The sequence below is a fragment of the Pholis gunnellus genome, assembly GCF_910591455.1.
Source record: "Pholis gunnellus genome assembly, chromosome: 3".
In the NCBI taxonomy this organism is placed as follows: Eukaryota; Metazoa; Chordata; class Actinopteri; order Perciformes; family Pholidae; genus Pholis; species Pholis gunnellus.
The window spans coordinates 3,386,525-3,403,203 of record NC_136529.1 but is presented as its reverse complement, the minus strand read 5'-3'; the positions used below and the strand labels follow the sequence as shown (position 1 = coordinate 3,403,203).

At 41.9% G+C, this 16,679-nt stretch overlaps 1 protein-coding gene across 1 annotated transcript; it reads left to right on the top strand.

Annotated features, from left to right (window-relative positions):
* Positions 1 to 3,427: 3,427 nt before the first annotated feature.
* csnk2a4 (casein kinase 2, alpha 4 polypeptide) lies at positions 3,428 to 16,673 on the top strand. The gene is made up of 13 exons (XM_079185259.1): positions 3,428 to 3,548; positions 6,135 to 6,409; positions 6,513 to 6,624; positions 6,718 to 6,819; positions 8,366 to 8,416; positions 8,700 to 8,759; positions 9,871 to 9,954; positions 10,994 to 11,104; positions 11,937 to 12,038; positions 12,237 to 12,337; positions 14,013 to 14,161; positions 14,267 to 14,353; positions 16,074 to 16,673. The coding sequence occupies exons 2-13, from the start codon at positions 6,309 to 6,311 to the stop codon at positions 16,184 to 16,186; spliced, it is 1,173 nt and encodes a 390-aa protein (XP_079041385.1). The 5' UTR covers positions 3,428 to 3,548; positions 6,135 to 6,308; the 3' UTR covers positions 16,187 to 16,673.
* Positions 16,674 to 16,679: the final 6 nt, after the last annotated feature.

Here is a 16,679-nt window from a genome sequence, read left to right as displayed (position 1 = left end):
GGTGAAAGGTGACTAATCTAAGGCCTGATTTCTCCCTGTCAAAATAATACTACAATATGTCTGCACAGACTGCTCTGAAGGAGGAAAGAGGCAGACTTCCGCAGTAGTCTGACGTCCATTGCAGCCCCAAAAGTTTTCTTAGCAGACTCATGGTGTTTTCTTCGTGTTATCTTTGCTTAGTGAAATACTTTACTTCTGAAAAAGACATAATCCTGATTAAAAAAAAAAATCATTTCAGAGTATTTTAGACTCTTCAAAAGGACGAATATGCTCCCATCCCGTTTTTTCCGACATATAATTAAGCTGCACTGTGCACTTCCCTTCAACTCTTGAGTTTGCTGCAGAATAATCGCCGTTAGCCTTTGTTTACCAGAGACATTCATGGGAGACAACCGATCCAGAAAAACACACACATAAAGCAACATTCATTAAGTTGTGACACTGTACGGGAAAAACTCTCCTATATATAAAGGAAGCCTGTGGATCTGCATTTTAACAAGACATGAAGAATAATCTTTAGAGCAATAAATGCAATTGTTCACTGCTCGGAGCCTCTTGTTACTGGGAGATGGATGGGAGGAAGAATATACGTCTGAAAACTTTGAACCAGTTTCGACACCAACAGCAATTGTTTAGAGGATATCCTCAATCAAGGCCCCCAAAGAGCACAATGAATAGTCTCGCTGACAGAACCCTGCTGCCCCCAACAACCTCCTGGATCTGCCTGCTGTGTTTGTGGAGAAGAACACCACAGGGAAATGTGAACTTTGTTTCTCATTGAGCGATGCAAAAAGGAGTCTCCCGCCATTTTAAATGTGTCATCCGATAATGGCTTAGTAGTCACTGGCATCAAAGTGAGATAAACATTTGTCATGGTTCTGGCTCATACTGCATTCATACACATGGTCGGATTAACCTCTTATTTGGCCAGATGTTATCCTATAGGTGGCTCAAGGGCAGAGTTTTGGATGGGACCTTTTTATTTAAATGTTGTCATGCAATGCATCCTCATACGTATGATAGCCTACAAAAAGTTACTCCTCATTATATAATAATTCCATTCTTAGAACTAGATTTTGATACAAGTCTCCAGCATTACGCCCACATTGTCACAGTTGTATTATATCATTAGTTTTATACTGAGAGTCAGAATTGTATGTCTGTAAAAAAAAAGTCTTGATAGGTGGTTGCTGAAAGATGAGCATGCTGAAGTACAGTGTGTGGTTTTTGAATATTGGGGCGCCCCCTTTTGGAAATTGTAAGGACTTTTTTGTTAAAGATGAAGAAGATTTTGAAATTACAATTACTATAAAAGAAATCAATGTTATTTCTCTTTTTTTGATTTGTGAAACTATTGTAACCTTTCAGAAATGGCAATGATAAAGACATACAAAGAGTAATAACCATGTTCTTACCCGTGAATGATGCAGCCATCCCTTTTTGCCGGGCAGTAACAAAGTATATGCCATTTAGTCCAACTTGTTAAGGCCTTTTCAAGATTTGTGCGATTTGATAAAAACTAAATCTCATGAAAATGTAATGAAATTCCGATGGATACTCTATGTTTATTGACCTACGGACCACAACCTGCCTAACTATGAGTTACATACAGTAGCCTATAGGTCACCCTGACTGCTTATGGCCCTCCTACCAAGGCCCCAGGTACTTCTTTAGTCTATAAACAATCCTACACTGTAAAAAATATGGACATTGTGTCTGTGATGTTGTGTCATCCTTAAGAAAAAGGACTACAATCAGTAAACCAATCCAAACCTGCCATCTTTGTCAGTTGCTGTAACCAGAAAATATAAATACGGCCAGTACAAATCCAATATCATTAACTGCTATTATCTTTAACCACTTATCCTGTTCAGGGTTGCGGGGGGCTGGAGACAAACCCAGCTGACATTAGGCAATTTAGAGTCTTCAATTAACCTAAGCTGCATGTCTTTGGACTGTGGGAGGACGCTGGAGTACCCAGCAAGAACCCACGCTGACACAAGGAGAATATTCCAACTCTACACAGAAGGCCCGTCTAGCTCGGATCGAACTCCAGCCCCTCTTGCTGTGAGGCTAACCACCACACCACCGTGCAGCCCTAAAATCAAATAAATTGTTTCTAATATATATATACGCCCAATGGTGTGTGTGTGTGTGTGTGAGTGTGCTTCAACTAGTAATCTCCATGAACAGATTCTGGATTCATATTGCAGGATTTTGGTACCTGCAGCGTTCTGGTTTGTAGTCCGACTATTTTTGTCAAATCTCGTTCAAGCAGGCTGTGGTCGAAAGCAGTTAAACAATCCGTGTAGAGAGCAAAAGAGGAGGAACGCATTGGCCAAAAAGCAATCTCGGAACCCACCAGCTATCAATTGACAACGATTTAGCTTTTTATTGGTTTGAAATTAGCTTGTAAACTGGCTACTTGAGAAACAACCCAGTTGTACAATTCGTCTCTCAACTGCTCAACCGATGAACAGGTAGCTGTTGTGGCCCTTTTTATACATAGCATCTCAAATGTAGGGCACATAAATGTTGAAGGTGCAGTGTGTAGGATTTGGTGGTATCTTTGCAGATGCATCCAGCTGAAACTCTCTCATGTTTCACGCATTCGTACACGTGAATGGCCCTATCTGGAGCCGACATTTGGTTTGTCTGTTCTGGGCTACTGTAGAAACATGGCGGCTAGCTCTGTGAAGAGGAACCGCCATGGAAAGAGAGCTGGGCCTCGTTCATAAGTTGGTCAGTGGCACATGAAGCAATACAAGTTTGGCTTCCGAGGATACAAATTACACGGCTCTTCGGGCGATCCATTGAGCAAGCGTACTAACATTTCCTTTCATCCCGCCACCAAGCCATCGATCTCGTACTCATTCATGAACAGAGGAAGGAAAACAACTCTGGAATCAGCTATAAGTGCAATTTTACAACTTTTAGGACATGATTTAAATAAGGACTATTCAAGTGAGAACTTCATTTACCTCACTAGAAATATACCGCTGTTCTCAATGTAAGTCAATAGGAAAAAGTATTTTTGGCCTCCATAGCATCATGTGACAAACTTGGAAGTTGTAATGACCCTCTGTGTAAAATGTGTTTTATATCCCTAACGCTTTTTCTTTGGCCATGGGAGGTGACGAAAACACACACTGTACTATTATTATATTCCATTTCTGCCTATAGATCCCTATAGATGAAATGCATAATCATTTGGACTTAAGGTTTGGTGATTGATTGGCCATTAAAATATGTCCACAGTTTGAACCATAAAACACGCCTAGTGTGATGGAGTTCAGCCGAAACAAAGATGACAGTGACAGTTACCACGCTTTTTAGGTGGTAGGCGACTGTGCAGTGGCTTGTCCCTCCACGGCCTCCGTTGCAGTACTCGAGGACGTAGGTGGCGGTGGTCTGCCATATTGTCTCTGATACAGCAGAAATCACACACTGGCACAGGCACACACCAGCGACGGAGGAAGGCGAGGACCGTTGGCTTGACGAAACTCAGCTAACGGGGAAGTATTTCGGTCGTGGACTTGATCTAGGGGGTAAATATCCACTCCACTCTTCTGTTGATAATGCAGACTCACATTACCTGTGGAAACTAGCGAGCGTTCACGTTAGCCATGCTAAGGTTAGCGGGCTAGCAGCTTGGGCCCGCCTAGAGCCGATAAGTTACTGACACCTTCTGCTCACAGAAAGCTATTCGAGTCGGGGGTCTAACTAACTAATAAGCATTTGATTTAACGTAAGTCATCGGAAAATACAGCCGGATTAACCTCTGCATTAAAAAGTCCTTCCACACCATGCAAATCTACATTTATCATACAAATGTCGACATATCGTTAACATTACGGATGTCGCATACATTCTATGAATAACTGTAACGATAACGTTAAATGTGACGTTAGCTTAACTTGTCAACTTAAGTTTTGCACAGTGGGAGCTTTAGTGAAAGTTGCGATTTCATTGAATTTAGTTATAATTGGTTTAGTAACATTAGTCGACAATGTAGTGGGGGTAATATCTCCAAAATACTTTTACCTGTTAACTAGGGACTAGGGAGTAGCATAGGTTAGATTATAAACCAATATATGCCAATAATTAATTTAATAAAGTAACGTTAGCTAGCTGACAGTTGACAGCTAATTTAGCTTAACGTTAGCTACTCTGACTGACGTTAGGTAAGCGACGTATCGTATAGAACGACAAAAATGCGCATCTAGCTTTCAGTTCAACGGGAAAAAAGGATGGTCAATGAGTTCAGTCAACTTCATTTAAACAGCCCGATACACCATGTTTGACTTGAAGCGCCTTTGCAATTTGTACAAGTAGGAAGCTTGCCTCATACCAGTCGGGACAATGAAAATAGTTTCTCATTCCAAAGTTGGTAAAAATGCTGTATGTATGGTTTGTGTATGTCATAAGGAAGCAAATTTAAAGCAGATCAGATACTGCACAACAACCCGTATTATTTCAAACATGTACAGAAAGTTTTCCCATTGTTCAGTGTTACTTACTTGACCTGGGTCTGAAAGAGATTAAAGTGTTCAGTGGTACCATACAAATAATGGATTTGGCTGTTTGAATGAGATCAATACTTACACAGCTTTCTGCCCTAGTAATTGAACAGGCTGTGTCATTACTTTCGGCAGTCAGTGGTGATGTGTTAAACACAATGTAAAAATGAAAACTCAACTAGAGCTGGATCTCGTTTCAGCCACTTCTATCTGTGAGCTGCCCAACGCTCATCACGATCTGTGAGCTGGAGGCTCATCTCTCTCCTCGCCACATCGTTTTTGTTGGAGGTTTTGTTAGTAGCTTGTGTACAAGGCTCCACACCGTTTTTTTTCTCTCACCACAGTCCTGAAAAAAATTGTTTTGGGGTATTAGTCATCATAATTATGTATTATAAACTGCTTTAAGCCAGTGTTAAAGCCTGTGTCCATGTAACGTATTTCTCTGTCAAAAAACTATTTGTTGGGCATAGATTGTTCACCATGAGCGCTAACCCGAGGATGCTTGCCCTCATACTTTTATATGGATGAGCTTGTCTGAAAGCCGTAACTTGGAGCAAGGAGGACGATTCGTCGGAGTCAACGCATACGGCGATGAAAGCACAAATCTTACCAGCAACATTTAATGTCCTCCCGGCTGATCTGCTCCCACAAATGGACTAATCGGTCTTTGTTTTGGTCGTATGTGTCCGACATATAAAGCTCAAGACAGACAGACATAACCAAAACAAGCTTTTCATCCATTTTCTACAGTGATGTCACCAGCGCTTTTCTGAAGAGATTTTCAACTTGAAGCGCTCAGGGCAGCAGCACAAAAATGGTGGAGCGCTCGGAGCAAACACGCTGGGCACAGCACTTTTTCTCTTGGCGGCCACATACGCTCTCTACTCATTGGCAACATTTTTTTTTAAAAAGACGCTGGCGCTCAGAAAAAAATGCTACACACACCCGTAGGAAGCAACAGGTTACAATTCTCCCTCTAATATCTATTTTATATTGCTGTGAAGACATCTGCTTCAAACTACTGGATTTATTCAAGTTATTCTCTTAAAAAAAACTAAATTTAACAAGATAATATTTGAACACATGAGAAATGTAATTTATTCACAGCCAATACTTTTTACTGAATAGAGAATGACCAATCATAATGTAACTCAATTTAACTGTTATTGCCGGTGCTGCCATCGTTACTAGCTCTCCTCCTGCCGGCTTCAACACGGACTTGTTGTTCACGATGTCATTATCAGGGATCGGCGACGAGAAGGCGTTAATGGCGATCCCCTGATCGCATAGTTTTACAGAATGTCGGCCTATAACTATCGGCAGTAAAACTTTATTTCACACTATGATGGTTAAACTGTGTAATAAATCCGGGGTTCACATGTGTGCCGAACCGCGGTGGTGGAGGGATGGTTCCGTATGGATAATGGACAGTTACGCCACTACAGTAGAGTAAATCTGATGACTGATGTCTTTTAAGGCACAATGCCAAACAGGCAGTGGATTTGTGGATTTTCGGTCGTTGTAAATAGATTTATGGAGATGCTTGTGATGTATCAATATTTATCAGGAATTAAATTTCTCTAATCCTTAATTTCCTTTTTCCTTCTTTTTCAGTTATTCCACCAAGCCCCTGGTGGCCCCTCCCCCCCTCCCCAAACCCCTTGCTCTGTTGGGATCAAACCCTACCGTCCCTCTTCTCCCTCCCTCCCACCCACCCAATCCTCCCTGTACTCCAACCGTCGTCCTCTGCAGTAAGATCTCCCAACCATCTCTGCCAAGCTGTCTGACATGTCAGGACCCGTGCCGAGCCGGGCCCGAGTGTACACCGAGGTCAACACTCACCGGCCCAGGGAGTACTGGGACTACGAGTCCCACGTGGTTGAGTGGGGGTAAATACCTTGGTGATCCTTACACAACATTTGCAGAATGCTGCTTGACATCTCAACTCAGCTGATGTTTCTTTGCGGATTTTGTTGTTGTTGTCCTTCACAGAAATCAGGATGATTTTCAATTGGTCCGTAAACTGGGGCGTGGCAAGTACAGCGAAGTCTTTGAGGCAATCAACATCACCAATAATGAGAAGGTGGTGGTGAAGATTCTCAAGGTAAAACTACACAGAGACTGATTCTTGGATCAAGTTAGTGGTTCTGATTGAATAGTTTAGTCCCGTCTGCTTAACTCTGCCTCGTCCTCCTAGCCCGTGAAGAAAAAGAAAATTAAGCGTGAGATCAAGATTTTGGAGAACCTACGCGGAGGCCCTAACATAATCTCTCTCATCGATATAGTGAAAGACCCTGTGGTGAGTATACTATGTAGAACACTTGACACTTTGGTCCCGAGTACAGAAGAGGACATATTTAAATCATAAGTTTGTGTTTTCCTGATGACATGATTTATATTTTGTAAGAAGAAACTTATGTTGGGGTCCTGAAGTATCATTACTGTACCAATAGCGTGGGGAGCCCACCACCTGTGCAAGGTTATCGTTTTCACTTGGGAAGTATGTGTCCGTAAGTACTCAGCCAGCTGTAGCTGAACGTTAGATACATGTATGTGATGTTAGACAGCCTGCTCCTATGTTGTGCCAGGGCTCACTTTAAAGAATGGAAGAATAATGCACTGTTGTTAGAATATTATGATGCAGGAGTGCCACCATGATCATTTAAAATCTTTTGTTTCCGGTTTGACTTAATTTGTTTTTGTGCTGAATTTTAAGCCAACTTTTTCCTGATTGTGTGATCCAGTTTACGTCACACAGTTATGATTGTCAAGCATTTGTCACAGACAGTCTGAAAGCAGAAGACGTGAAGTAGCAACTAAAAGTCCCCTTCGTGCTTTCCCATTTCTGTGTCATGAAACATGAAGAGTAGGCAAATTAGATCGACGGATTAAAATAACGCAATTGTCACACTGAGGGGACAACAGTCATCCTGTTCTTTGTATTTACCGTTGCCTGAAGTTTCAATAGATCGTGGAAGAGGAGAAAGAAAACTCCAGAACACCTGTATCCACAGCCTTTTCTGCTATCTATCTCATTCACTTGTGCTCTAAGTTAAAACAATTTGTTGATCAACAGAAAATGAATCAACAATTTTTATAATTCATTGTTTTTTTTGTCAAGGAAAAGGCCAAATGTTTCTTGTTTCAACTTCTCAAATATATGAATTTGCTGCTACTGTCGTAGTTTGAATATTTTTTGGGATTGGACATCACATGGGCTCTGGCAACTTTTGACTTTAGAGGCTGGTTTATAGAATACAAAACAATTGCTAGATAAATGTTGAAAGTTGGTAAGTTGGCTGCAGCTCTAGTTCACACTGTAAGCAACACGTGACCGTTTGTGGCTGTGGTCAGCAGACTACAAGGGTATATTTCAAACATTTAGTGTCAAAACACAATTCGCAAGCTAACAAGTGCTAATTGCATAGCATTGTACCCAGCATCATCAACTCCTCTTCAACGGCTCATCAATCTCTATTTTGGAGATAACTAAAATAAATCTAGAAATATGTAAGCTCTGTATGACTAATCAATGGTGAAGATGGTGAGCCTGTTCAAAAGATCCAATAAGAGAAACTGGAGTTTCTGAAACGTTCGTGACAGTCAACAGCTGTGGTCTGTTGACTGTCCACGTGCTGGTGGAGTTTCCATGTGTACAGTAAATGAATGGGCATTTGGAGACATCGTGTTGCTTACGGTGTGGCTGTGTGGTTAGTTTGTATCAGTGCCATAGCTTGTTACAGTGCTTCAGTCAGATGGATGAGTTTAAGTAGTCCCGGTGGTACATATTGTTGGTTGAGACTGCAGCACATTAAATACACAAAGTATTGTCTTGTTTCTTTCAGTCGCGGACGCCCGCCTTGGTCTTTGAGCATGTTAACAACACAGACTTCAAGGTAGGTAACTGTTTGTTCACTCTATAAGATGTTGCATAAGATCATGGAAACCTCCTTTCTTGGCATACGCGTTGTTTTCCTCTACATGTGTGTGTATGTGATGGAGGAACATGAAAATCCAGTGCTATGTCTTCGGTGCCAGAAAGTCAACCGTCATCTGGTTCTATCCTCAATCGCTGGCACATTTCCACAGCTCGATGACGTGACTGTTGTATGACTGTGTGGCCTCTTTTACTGTAACACAATACCATACAAAGCCCAGTGACATTGCTTTTGTCTCTAGCAACTGTACCAGACCCTGACAGACTACGACATCCGGCTCTACATGTACGAGATCCTCAAGGTGAGTCCTCCTCGGTTCTGCTCGTAATGTTTAACCTCTGAAAGTCATGAGGGTGGTGAAACATCCTGTCCTTAAACCAGACCGTCTGTCCTGACTTCATTTTTGTTTGGCCATTTTATACATGCTTGGGAACTTCTATAGTACCAAGCCTCTGTTTAGGCCATCAACATTGTGTGTTGACGAGTAGGCACCATCTTCTTGTAGTGGTGTAACGGACCGTTGTTGATCGGTGATCCGTACGGTCCCCTCTCAGTTTAACACGCATGTGAAGCGCAGATTAATTACACAGTTTAACGTTAACCATCACATTGTGAAATAAAGTTTTACTGACGATCGTTATCCTCCAATATTCAGTAAAATATGTGATCAGGACATCGTTTATGCTTTTCTAGTCTCTGATCTGTGATAATGTTACATTGTAAACAACCAGTCTGTTTAAATGAACAGAACGAAGGTTCACTTCAGTTACATTATGATGTGTTCAGGCTCTGTTCAGTGAACATGAGTATTGGGCGAAGGTAAATTATAACGCTATCATGATGTGTTCACATGTGATCTCGTAAAATGTAGTTTGAGTGAGAAATTTGAATAAATCCAGTTGTTTGAAGATGTTTTCACATGAATATAAAATATATATTAGAGATGAATTATGAGCTGTTTAACTTCCTAAAACTCTCTCTAAGCATCTTATGAACGATACATCATTACAACTACTACTGACACGATTCAATACAAATACAATCTTTTATTTCCTAATCATTTGAATTGTATGTTTTTATGAAGAAAAAAACACTATAACTTCCCTTTAACAAAGTAAAAGGATAACATTTAGTATTTTGATGGTTTACAGACTTCTGAGTGGTTAAAATGATATTTGAGTCTTATAGACCGGCTGCTATAATCAAACAACAATGGGATCTATATCTGACAATATGGATCATCAATGATCGGCAATTAGTATCGGCGGTTATATTTGCTCCCTTTATCTTTTGCGCTGATCCGGTTAGAGCTGTGAGTTTTAGGATCCGTTGCACCACTATCTTCTTGTAATCTGTTGCTGTTTTTGGAATTACTTGAAAGAAAAACAGTGTGACCAATGGATTGTTTGCAGGCCCTGGACTACTGCCACAGCATGGGGATCATGCACAGAGATGTGAAGCCACATAACGTGATGATTGATCATGAGCAACGCAAGGTGAGTGATTTAAGGGCACTTTCACACCCATGTCGTTTAATCCGAAACAAAATGACGAGGTCTGTCGAAGTTATTTCATTGAATTAGTTTTAACCCTACTCATTTTTGTAATGCATTAACGTATGAATTGCTTTTTAAGAGCCACCAACATATCGAATGTAAGCAACTTATATGAAGACCAGAAAGCTAAGCTAGCGGGGGAGTTGGACTGACGGACAAAGATGATTGTGCTCACCAGTCACCACTGGACTCCCCTCAGAGATCACTTGCCTCAGGGAGACTGCGTGTTACTTTGACCAGCACTGGGAACTTCGGACTGTTGACAGAAGAGAGGCATTTTGCGCCGAGCACTTCATGCAAGAAGCGAATCAGTGGAATTTAACTAAGGCTGCACCGACTAGCTCGAAGCATCATTCATAACTTTGACATACGATAGTCCACCTTCTCTCTCTCACAGCCGAGCCCTGGTCCTACAGAAAGAGGAGATAAAGATCAGAATCAAATTGAACCATGGGCTGCTTTGTTTAGAGTGAGAGCTTTTTTTTTTTGGATGGTTTGTACTTTTTGACAAATCCCAGGAAGTTCTGGAAGGCCAGCGTCATGTTCTAGGAGTAGAGTAGCTCCTTTAAGGAATAGCTCAGTGTGTAGTGTAGGCATAGCGAGTGTGTGGTCGAGAGAGACGGTGGCTCAGTGCAGGCATGTCACGTAGAGTCCTTCTTTTTTTTATCATGTGGAGTTCTTTGGTGCGCTTGTAAAATTGCAATGTGAAAGCAAAACCGCGACCCTTGGTTCAGTTGCATAAAGGCTCGAAGTCAGTCAATCCATCCTTAGAAAAACGTTTGTTTATTGCTGCTGTGTAGCTTTTTATTTGGCTTTTAAATCTCTACTTTTCTTTTTCACCATTCTCTAGTTGGACTCATTAATTTAATTACAATAATGTCTGACAAATAAGTAAAAAAAGTCTCCTTCATTTTCCTGTGTTGAACACTGATGCGTTGCCTGTCTGTAGCTGCTAACTGCTTCATTTGTACGTCTGCAGTTGCGTCTTATTGACTGGGGTCTGGCCGAGTTCTACCACCCAGGACAGGAGTACAACGTCAGAGTCGCCTCCCGCTACTTCAAAGGACCCGAGCTCCTGGTGGACTATCAGGTACAGCTATGGGCTAGTATGCTTTAGGTGGAGTTGACATGTTGTAAGCCTCTGATGGGTGATAGTGGAGAAACAAACCTACTGTTGACCTTCATTTATTGGTGTTTTTGTATGCATCTAAAAAAGTTATCCACAACACACCACTTAGAAATATATAATTCTATTCAGAGACCATATTTTGATGGGATTACACCAGCCTGCAAAGCCAAATTAGGCCAGGGGCGTAGAGTAGGGGAGCTGATGGGCCCCTTCCTCACTTCCTAGTTCCTACCCCCTAATTCTAGCGACCTTGCTTTTACCACACCCATCTTCCAGCTTGGCCTTCATTTTAAACTCAATTCCACATCTGTAAAGCTTCCTGACTACATGTTACACAGTTGTGGTGATGATGTTGTACAGTTAGTTCCTGCAGTCTGAGTGGATTGGATGTTTTTTGATGGATGATAATATTGTGTTAGAAGCCATTAGAAGCTGAACTCTGCATTAACATTTTTATTTGTGATTGTCCTGGTTCTCTACCGGGGCACCTTTTTCTTTTCTTTATGAATTGTTTTAATTTTTTGTTCTGATTATCTGGCAGCATACCACAGACAGCTCTGTATTTAATGGGTCTTGGTTATAAGCTGCAGTTGCAGGCTCAAACAGGGTACAGGCTTGTTTCTGATAGCCAAAGGGGAACAGCATGGTTCATGCATTTTTGTTACTCTTCATGATCCATCAGTGCTCATTTAAACAGTATTTGGTTGGATTCCACGGAGTTCCAACTCATTAAAATGTTGGTGTGTCTGCTTTAATCCTGCCTGTGCTCTGAGACCTGTACCGTGTGTTGCAGATGTACGATTACAGTCTGGACATGTGGAGCTTGGGCTGTATGTTGGCCAGCATGATCTTCAGGAAGGAGCCCTTTTTCCATGGCCATGACAACTATGACCAGGTAAATACTAAGGAGGAATTTTCTCCATGATGGCTTAAAACAACAACAACACTGCATCGACATGAATTGCAGTTCTGCCCACAGATCTCGTGAGAGTGGTGACCGCCCAGTCTTTTCTGTAACTGACCTGACTGGGTTCAATGTAGATTTGTGTCTGAAAGGTTGAAAGTATCTCGTTCCTTGTGTGTGTTCTTGTAGTTGGTGAGAATAGCCAAGGTCCTGGGGACTGAAGACCTCTACGACTACATCGACAAGTACAATATTGAGCTGGAGCCTCGCTTCAACGACATTCTGGGAAGGTGAGAGATGATGACGACAGTGTGTTTTGTAACTAATCCTATCACTTATGTTGGACAGAAACGACTGCACACTATCAACCGTGAGCCTAGAACCAGGGGTGGGGGGAAACATTTTCTCCAGCATAGTATGGCAATATTTTGCGTGGCAATGTTGTATCGATACACGAAAGGCCAGTACCAATCTTTAACTCTATAAGCTATTAATAATGCAATTAGGGATGTCAGGATCAACCCATTTGGCTTAACGGCAGTTATGCAAGTCAGTTTCATGATCATAAGAAGTGAAGACGCTACGTTATCTATGGTATCCTGATTCCAGCGTAGAGACTTGTTTGTGTGGTGAAATCACCTCTCGGTGTGTGTGTGTGTGTGTGTGTGTGTGTGTGTGTGTGTGTGTGTGTGTGTGTGGGATTTTTGTGTGTGTGTGGGGGTTGGATTTTTGTGTGTGTGTGTGTGTTGGATTTTTGTGTGTGTGTGCTGGTTGGATTTGTGTTTGAGAGAATATTGCCACTCATCTGAAGCGTGTCTTAAACATTTCAACACTTCGCCCTTACACTACCGTTCAAAAGTTTGGGGTCACTTAGAAATGTCCTTATTTCTCAAAGAAAAGCACTGTTTCTTTCAATGAAGATAACATTAAATTAATCAGAAATACACTCTATACATTGTTAATGTGGTTAATGACTATTCTAGGTGGAAACGTCTGGTTTTTAATGAAATATCTACATAGGAGTATCTGGAGCATCACATTTGTGGGTTGGATTATACTCTCAACATGGCCAGAAAAAGAGAACTTTCATGTGAAACTCGCCAGTCTATTCTTGTTCTTAGAAATGAAGCTATTCCATGAGAGAAATTGCGAAGAAACTGAAAATTGACACGAAATTGTCTGGGTGACTCCAAACTTTTGAACGGTAGTGTATATCTGCCAGAAATGTCCTTAAATCAGCCCACATTTAGTAATGATATGAGATCTGAAGACCAGCATGGAGGCGTTCTAGTCGCTGTTCTGATAAAGAAACGTGTGAACAATAAATCTGTTTAAATCGGCAGGAGGAGAGCTAGAGCATATGGAGGTTCCATTGCAATACATTGTGGTGCGTTCACGCTCCATTTAGTAAAAATGAGCATTAGACCAAAGTAAATGATACAGTTACCATGATGTGTTTAAATGTAATCTTGTAAAATGTAGAGAAACCTTTCTAACTCCAGTTGTTTTCAAAGCAACATCAAATGGATGTTAGAGAGGGAATAATGTTTTTAACTTCCTAAACAACATAAAAATCATCATTAAAATTACTGTTTTGATTTTGTTATCAATAAAAATACAATCTTTTATTTTTTGATCATTTTAATTGTTTTTATGCAAATGACCACTAGATGACTTAAAGTAAATTAGTTGATGATGATAAATATGAAAACGTATCTTATTAGATAAAACAGATGTTGACAAACTGCATAATTTGCTCCTGAAAAAAGGTAATAAATCGCAATGTTTACTATTTCAATACTCGGCATATCGCAAACAAGTGAACTATGAAAGTATTGTGATGAAATCGCACCATGGGGCCCCCCCTACCTAAATGCAACATCTGGAGTTTATCCCATGCTTCCAGCATTGATCTCTTCACTGTGTCCACCTTCTTCAGTGTATTAATCTCTCTTCTGCCTCCAGGCATTCTCGTAAGCGGTGGGAGCGGTTTGTCCACAGTGAGAACCAGCACCTGGTCAGCCCCGAGGCGCTGGACTTCCTGGACAAGCTGCTGCGCTACGACCACCAGGCGCGGCTGACCGCCCGCGAGGCCATGGATCACCCTTACTTCTGTAAGCCCATTGACAGCCACCGTTTGATGTTTACAAGGACGGATTCACAATCTATAATATCAATGAGAAAATAAGTGCTTTCTTTATTTTTTGTTGTGCCCACAGTCCCCATCGTGAAAGATCAGTCTCGTGTGGCCGGAGCCAACCTGCCTGGTGGGAACACAGCTGTCAGCTCAGCCAACATGATCACTGGTGAGAAGACACGCCCAGAAATATAGAGGGAACATTTATGGCAACATCACCCCCTTACATATGTCTCTGTTGCCCTGTATCCTCAGAAGTCCTTATGTCGATGCTTCATTCTACCCACTGCAGATCTTTTAAGGACACAGGGAAAGTAGTCAGACAGGTTTGAGATATTTTATCAGATCATCTAAGTGAGAAACCAAAGCCACCGTTTAAGTTATTGTTTTAAACATCTGCCGTCTTGCAGTGCTGCTTCGTGGTTTAACTTTAATCACGCACAATACCACGGATAAATTGCTGTCAATTTCGGTCACATCTGCGTTTGTCTTAATGCAAAGTAAAGTGTAATTAGAGTTCCACAGGTTTAAAACCAATGTGCTTGTAGCTTCAAAAGCTGTGGGCACCAGTTTTGCTGCATTCTCAGGTCTCGAATGACGACACACACAAGGTGCAGGCTGTTTTCAGAGTCAGACTCTCGACTCTCATAAGAGCTACACTACTTTTAATGTCTCATCTGCAAGACTCGTGTTTTTAATGTCTTCGTTCATCATCTGTGGGAACATCACATTTCCACAAAGACATGAGAAGTGTGCATCCCATAGTTCAGACCCTAGTGCATCACACAATCTTTCACAGCTGTCGCTGGACAGTAGACGAGGTTGTACCGACGTCTGGTTCAGAAGTAGCTTTCAGAGCTCCAGCTGCAGTTTCTCCAACATTTGAGTGTTTTTTCTATCCACGTTGAAGCTCCACTCCGCTGTGCTTTCATCCCGTTAGGGCTTCCTTTCTAACGACTATTCTATTCATCAATCTATCAACTATTTCAGCTACATCTTCCTCCAAAACAATCTCATTGACCATTTAATGTAAGTTCATTGTATAATGCAGCACAAGATGAAATGTAAACACATGTTTACATATTAAAGTGCAGAACTGTAGGTTGATGTAAAAGAGATGCGCCCCATATTCTGAAGTATACATGGAGGGAGTAGTGGTGAGATGTGAAATGATTCTGTAGCTGGGGCATTATTAAAGAGGTCAATGAAATATACAATAAAGATCTATCAAAATACATGCTCCCTAGGGCTGTCAGCAAATATACTATATACAAATGGTAAGAGGAAAATGAATATTTGATTGATTTATTGAAAATGTAAGGTTAGGTCAAGCTGAAGGAGTAATTTAACAAGAACCACAGAGTTAATGTTGGGTCCAGATTAGACTTGAGACGTTAAAGTTGTGCTTGCTATCTTCCACACTCATTTAATATTGTGATTTATTGGAAATGATCTACAATATAGCCGACAGCGAGTAGGAAGCCGGTCTCCCTGCAGCCAGCTGCCCCCTTAGTTAGGTTTTTGTATTTTATAGAGAACTCCTCAATCCAATCAGCCGGTCTTTGTCCGTTGTAGCGAGTGTCCGACATAAATAGAAAAAAGGCGTCCGACAAAAGTTCAGCTCGAAACGCCCGACTTATCGCGACCTCAACCCTAAATAGCAGTGAAAACAGGCCAGGTGCAACGAGGCAGTGGAGCCACACAACAGTGACGCTGGTGCTTTGTTGTGTAGGTCAGATATGATTGTTGTACAGTCAAGGTAAAGAGTAGTTGACTGTCTGTCTGAAGTTCATCAACTATATTGATGTGACTTAAATGGGGTGGGTTAGAATCAGTGTCTCCCTCCCCCCCCGGCACTCATGTGACCTGTGTTTCTAACCCCCCCTCAGGTATCTCTGCCTTGCCAGCCTCCACTGCCCTGGGCCCTCTCTCTGGCTCTCCAGTCCTATCTGCTGCCACCAACGTCCTGAGCCCCCCGGTGCCCGCCGCCGCCCCGCAGTGACGCCCCCCTCTTCTGCCTCTGGGCAGGTGCTAGACGGGGTGCCGCTCTGCCAGCCCTCACTACATCCAACCTAACTTCGGTGTGACTTCGTCCCCACCAACCTCCCGCCGAAGGAAGCCGTCATCTTAAGAAAAGAACGATTTATCCCTCCGCTCCTTTTCTTCCTCAAATGAACTCGTTAGCCTGACATCTGAAATGAATGTTCTGTGTAGTTTGAAATATACAGGTATTCCTTTCATTATTTCCCACAAGCCGTAGTGACTACAAAAGGGTGTGTGTGTGTGTGTTTGAGTGTGGTGAGTCTGAGAGCGAGTGTCACCACGGTGTGTTTTTTTTTTTAGTTTGGACTGAAGGCAGTGGTCAATAAGTACAGAAGGCGAAAGAAAGACGTTGGCTGTGAGGACCAAAAGGAGCTCCTCCTGTATAGTTTACTGCAGCGCCGTCAAAAACCAGACCCGGTGACACTTAATCAGCCTCCTCACACGAGTCTCAA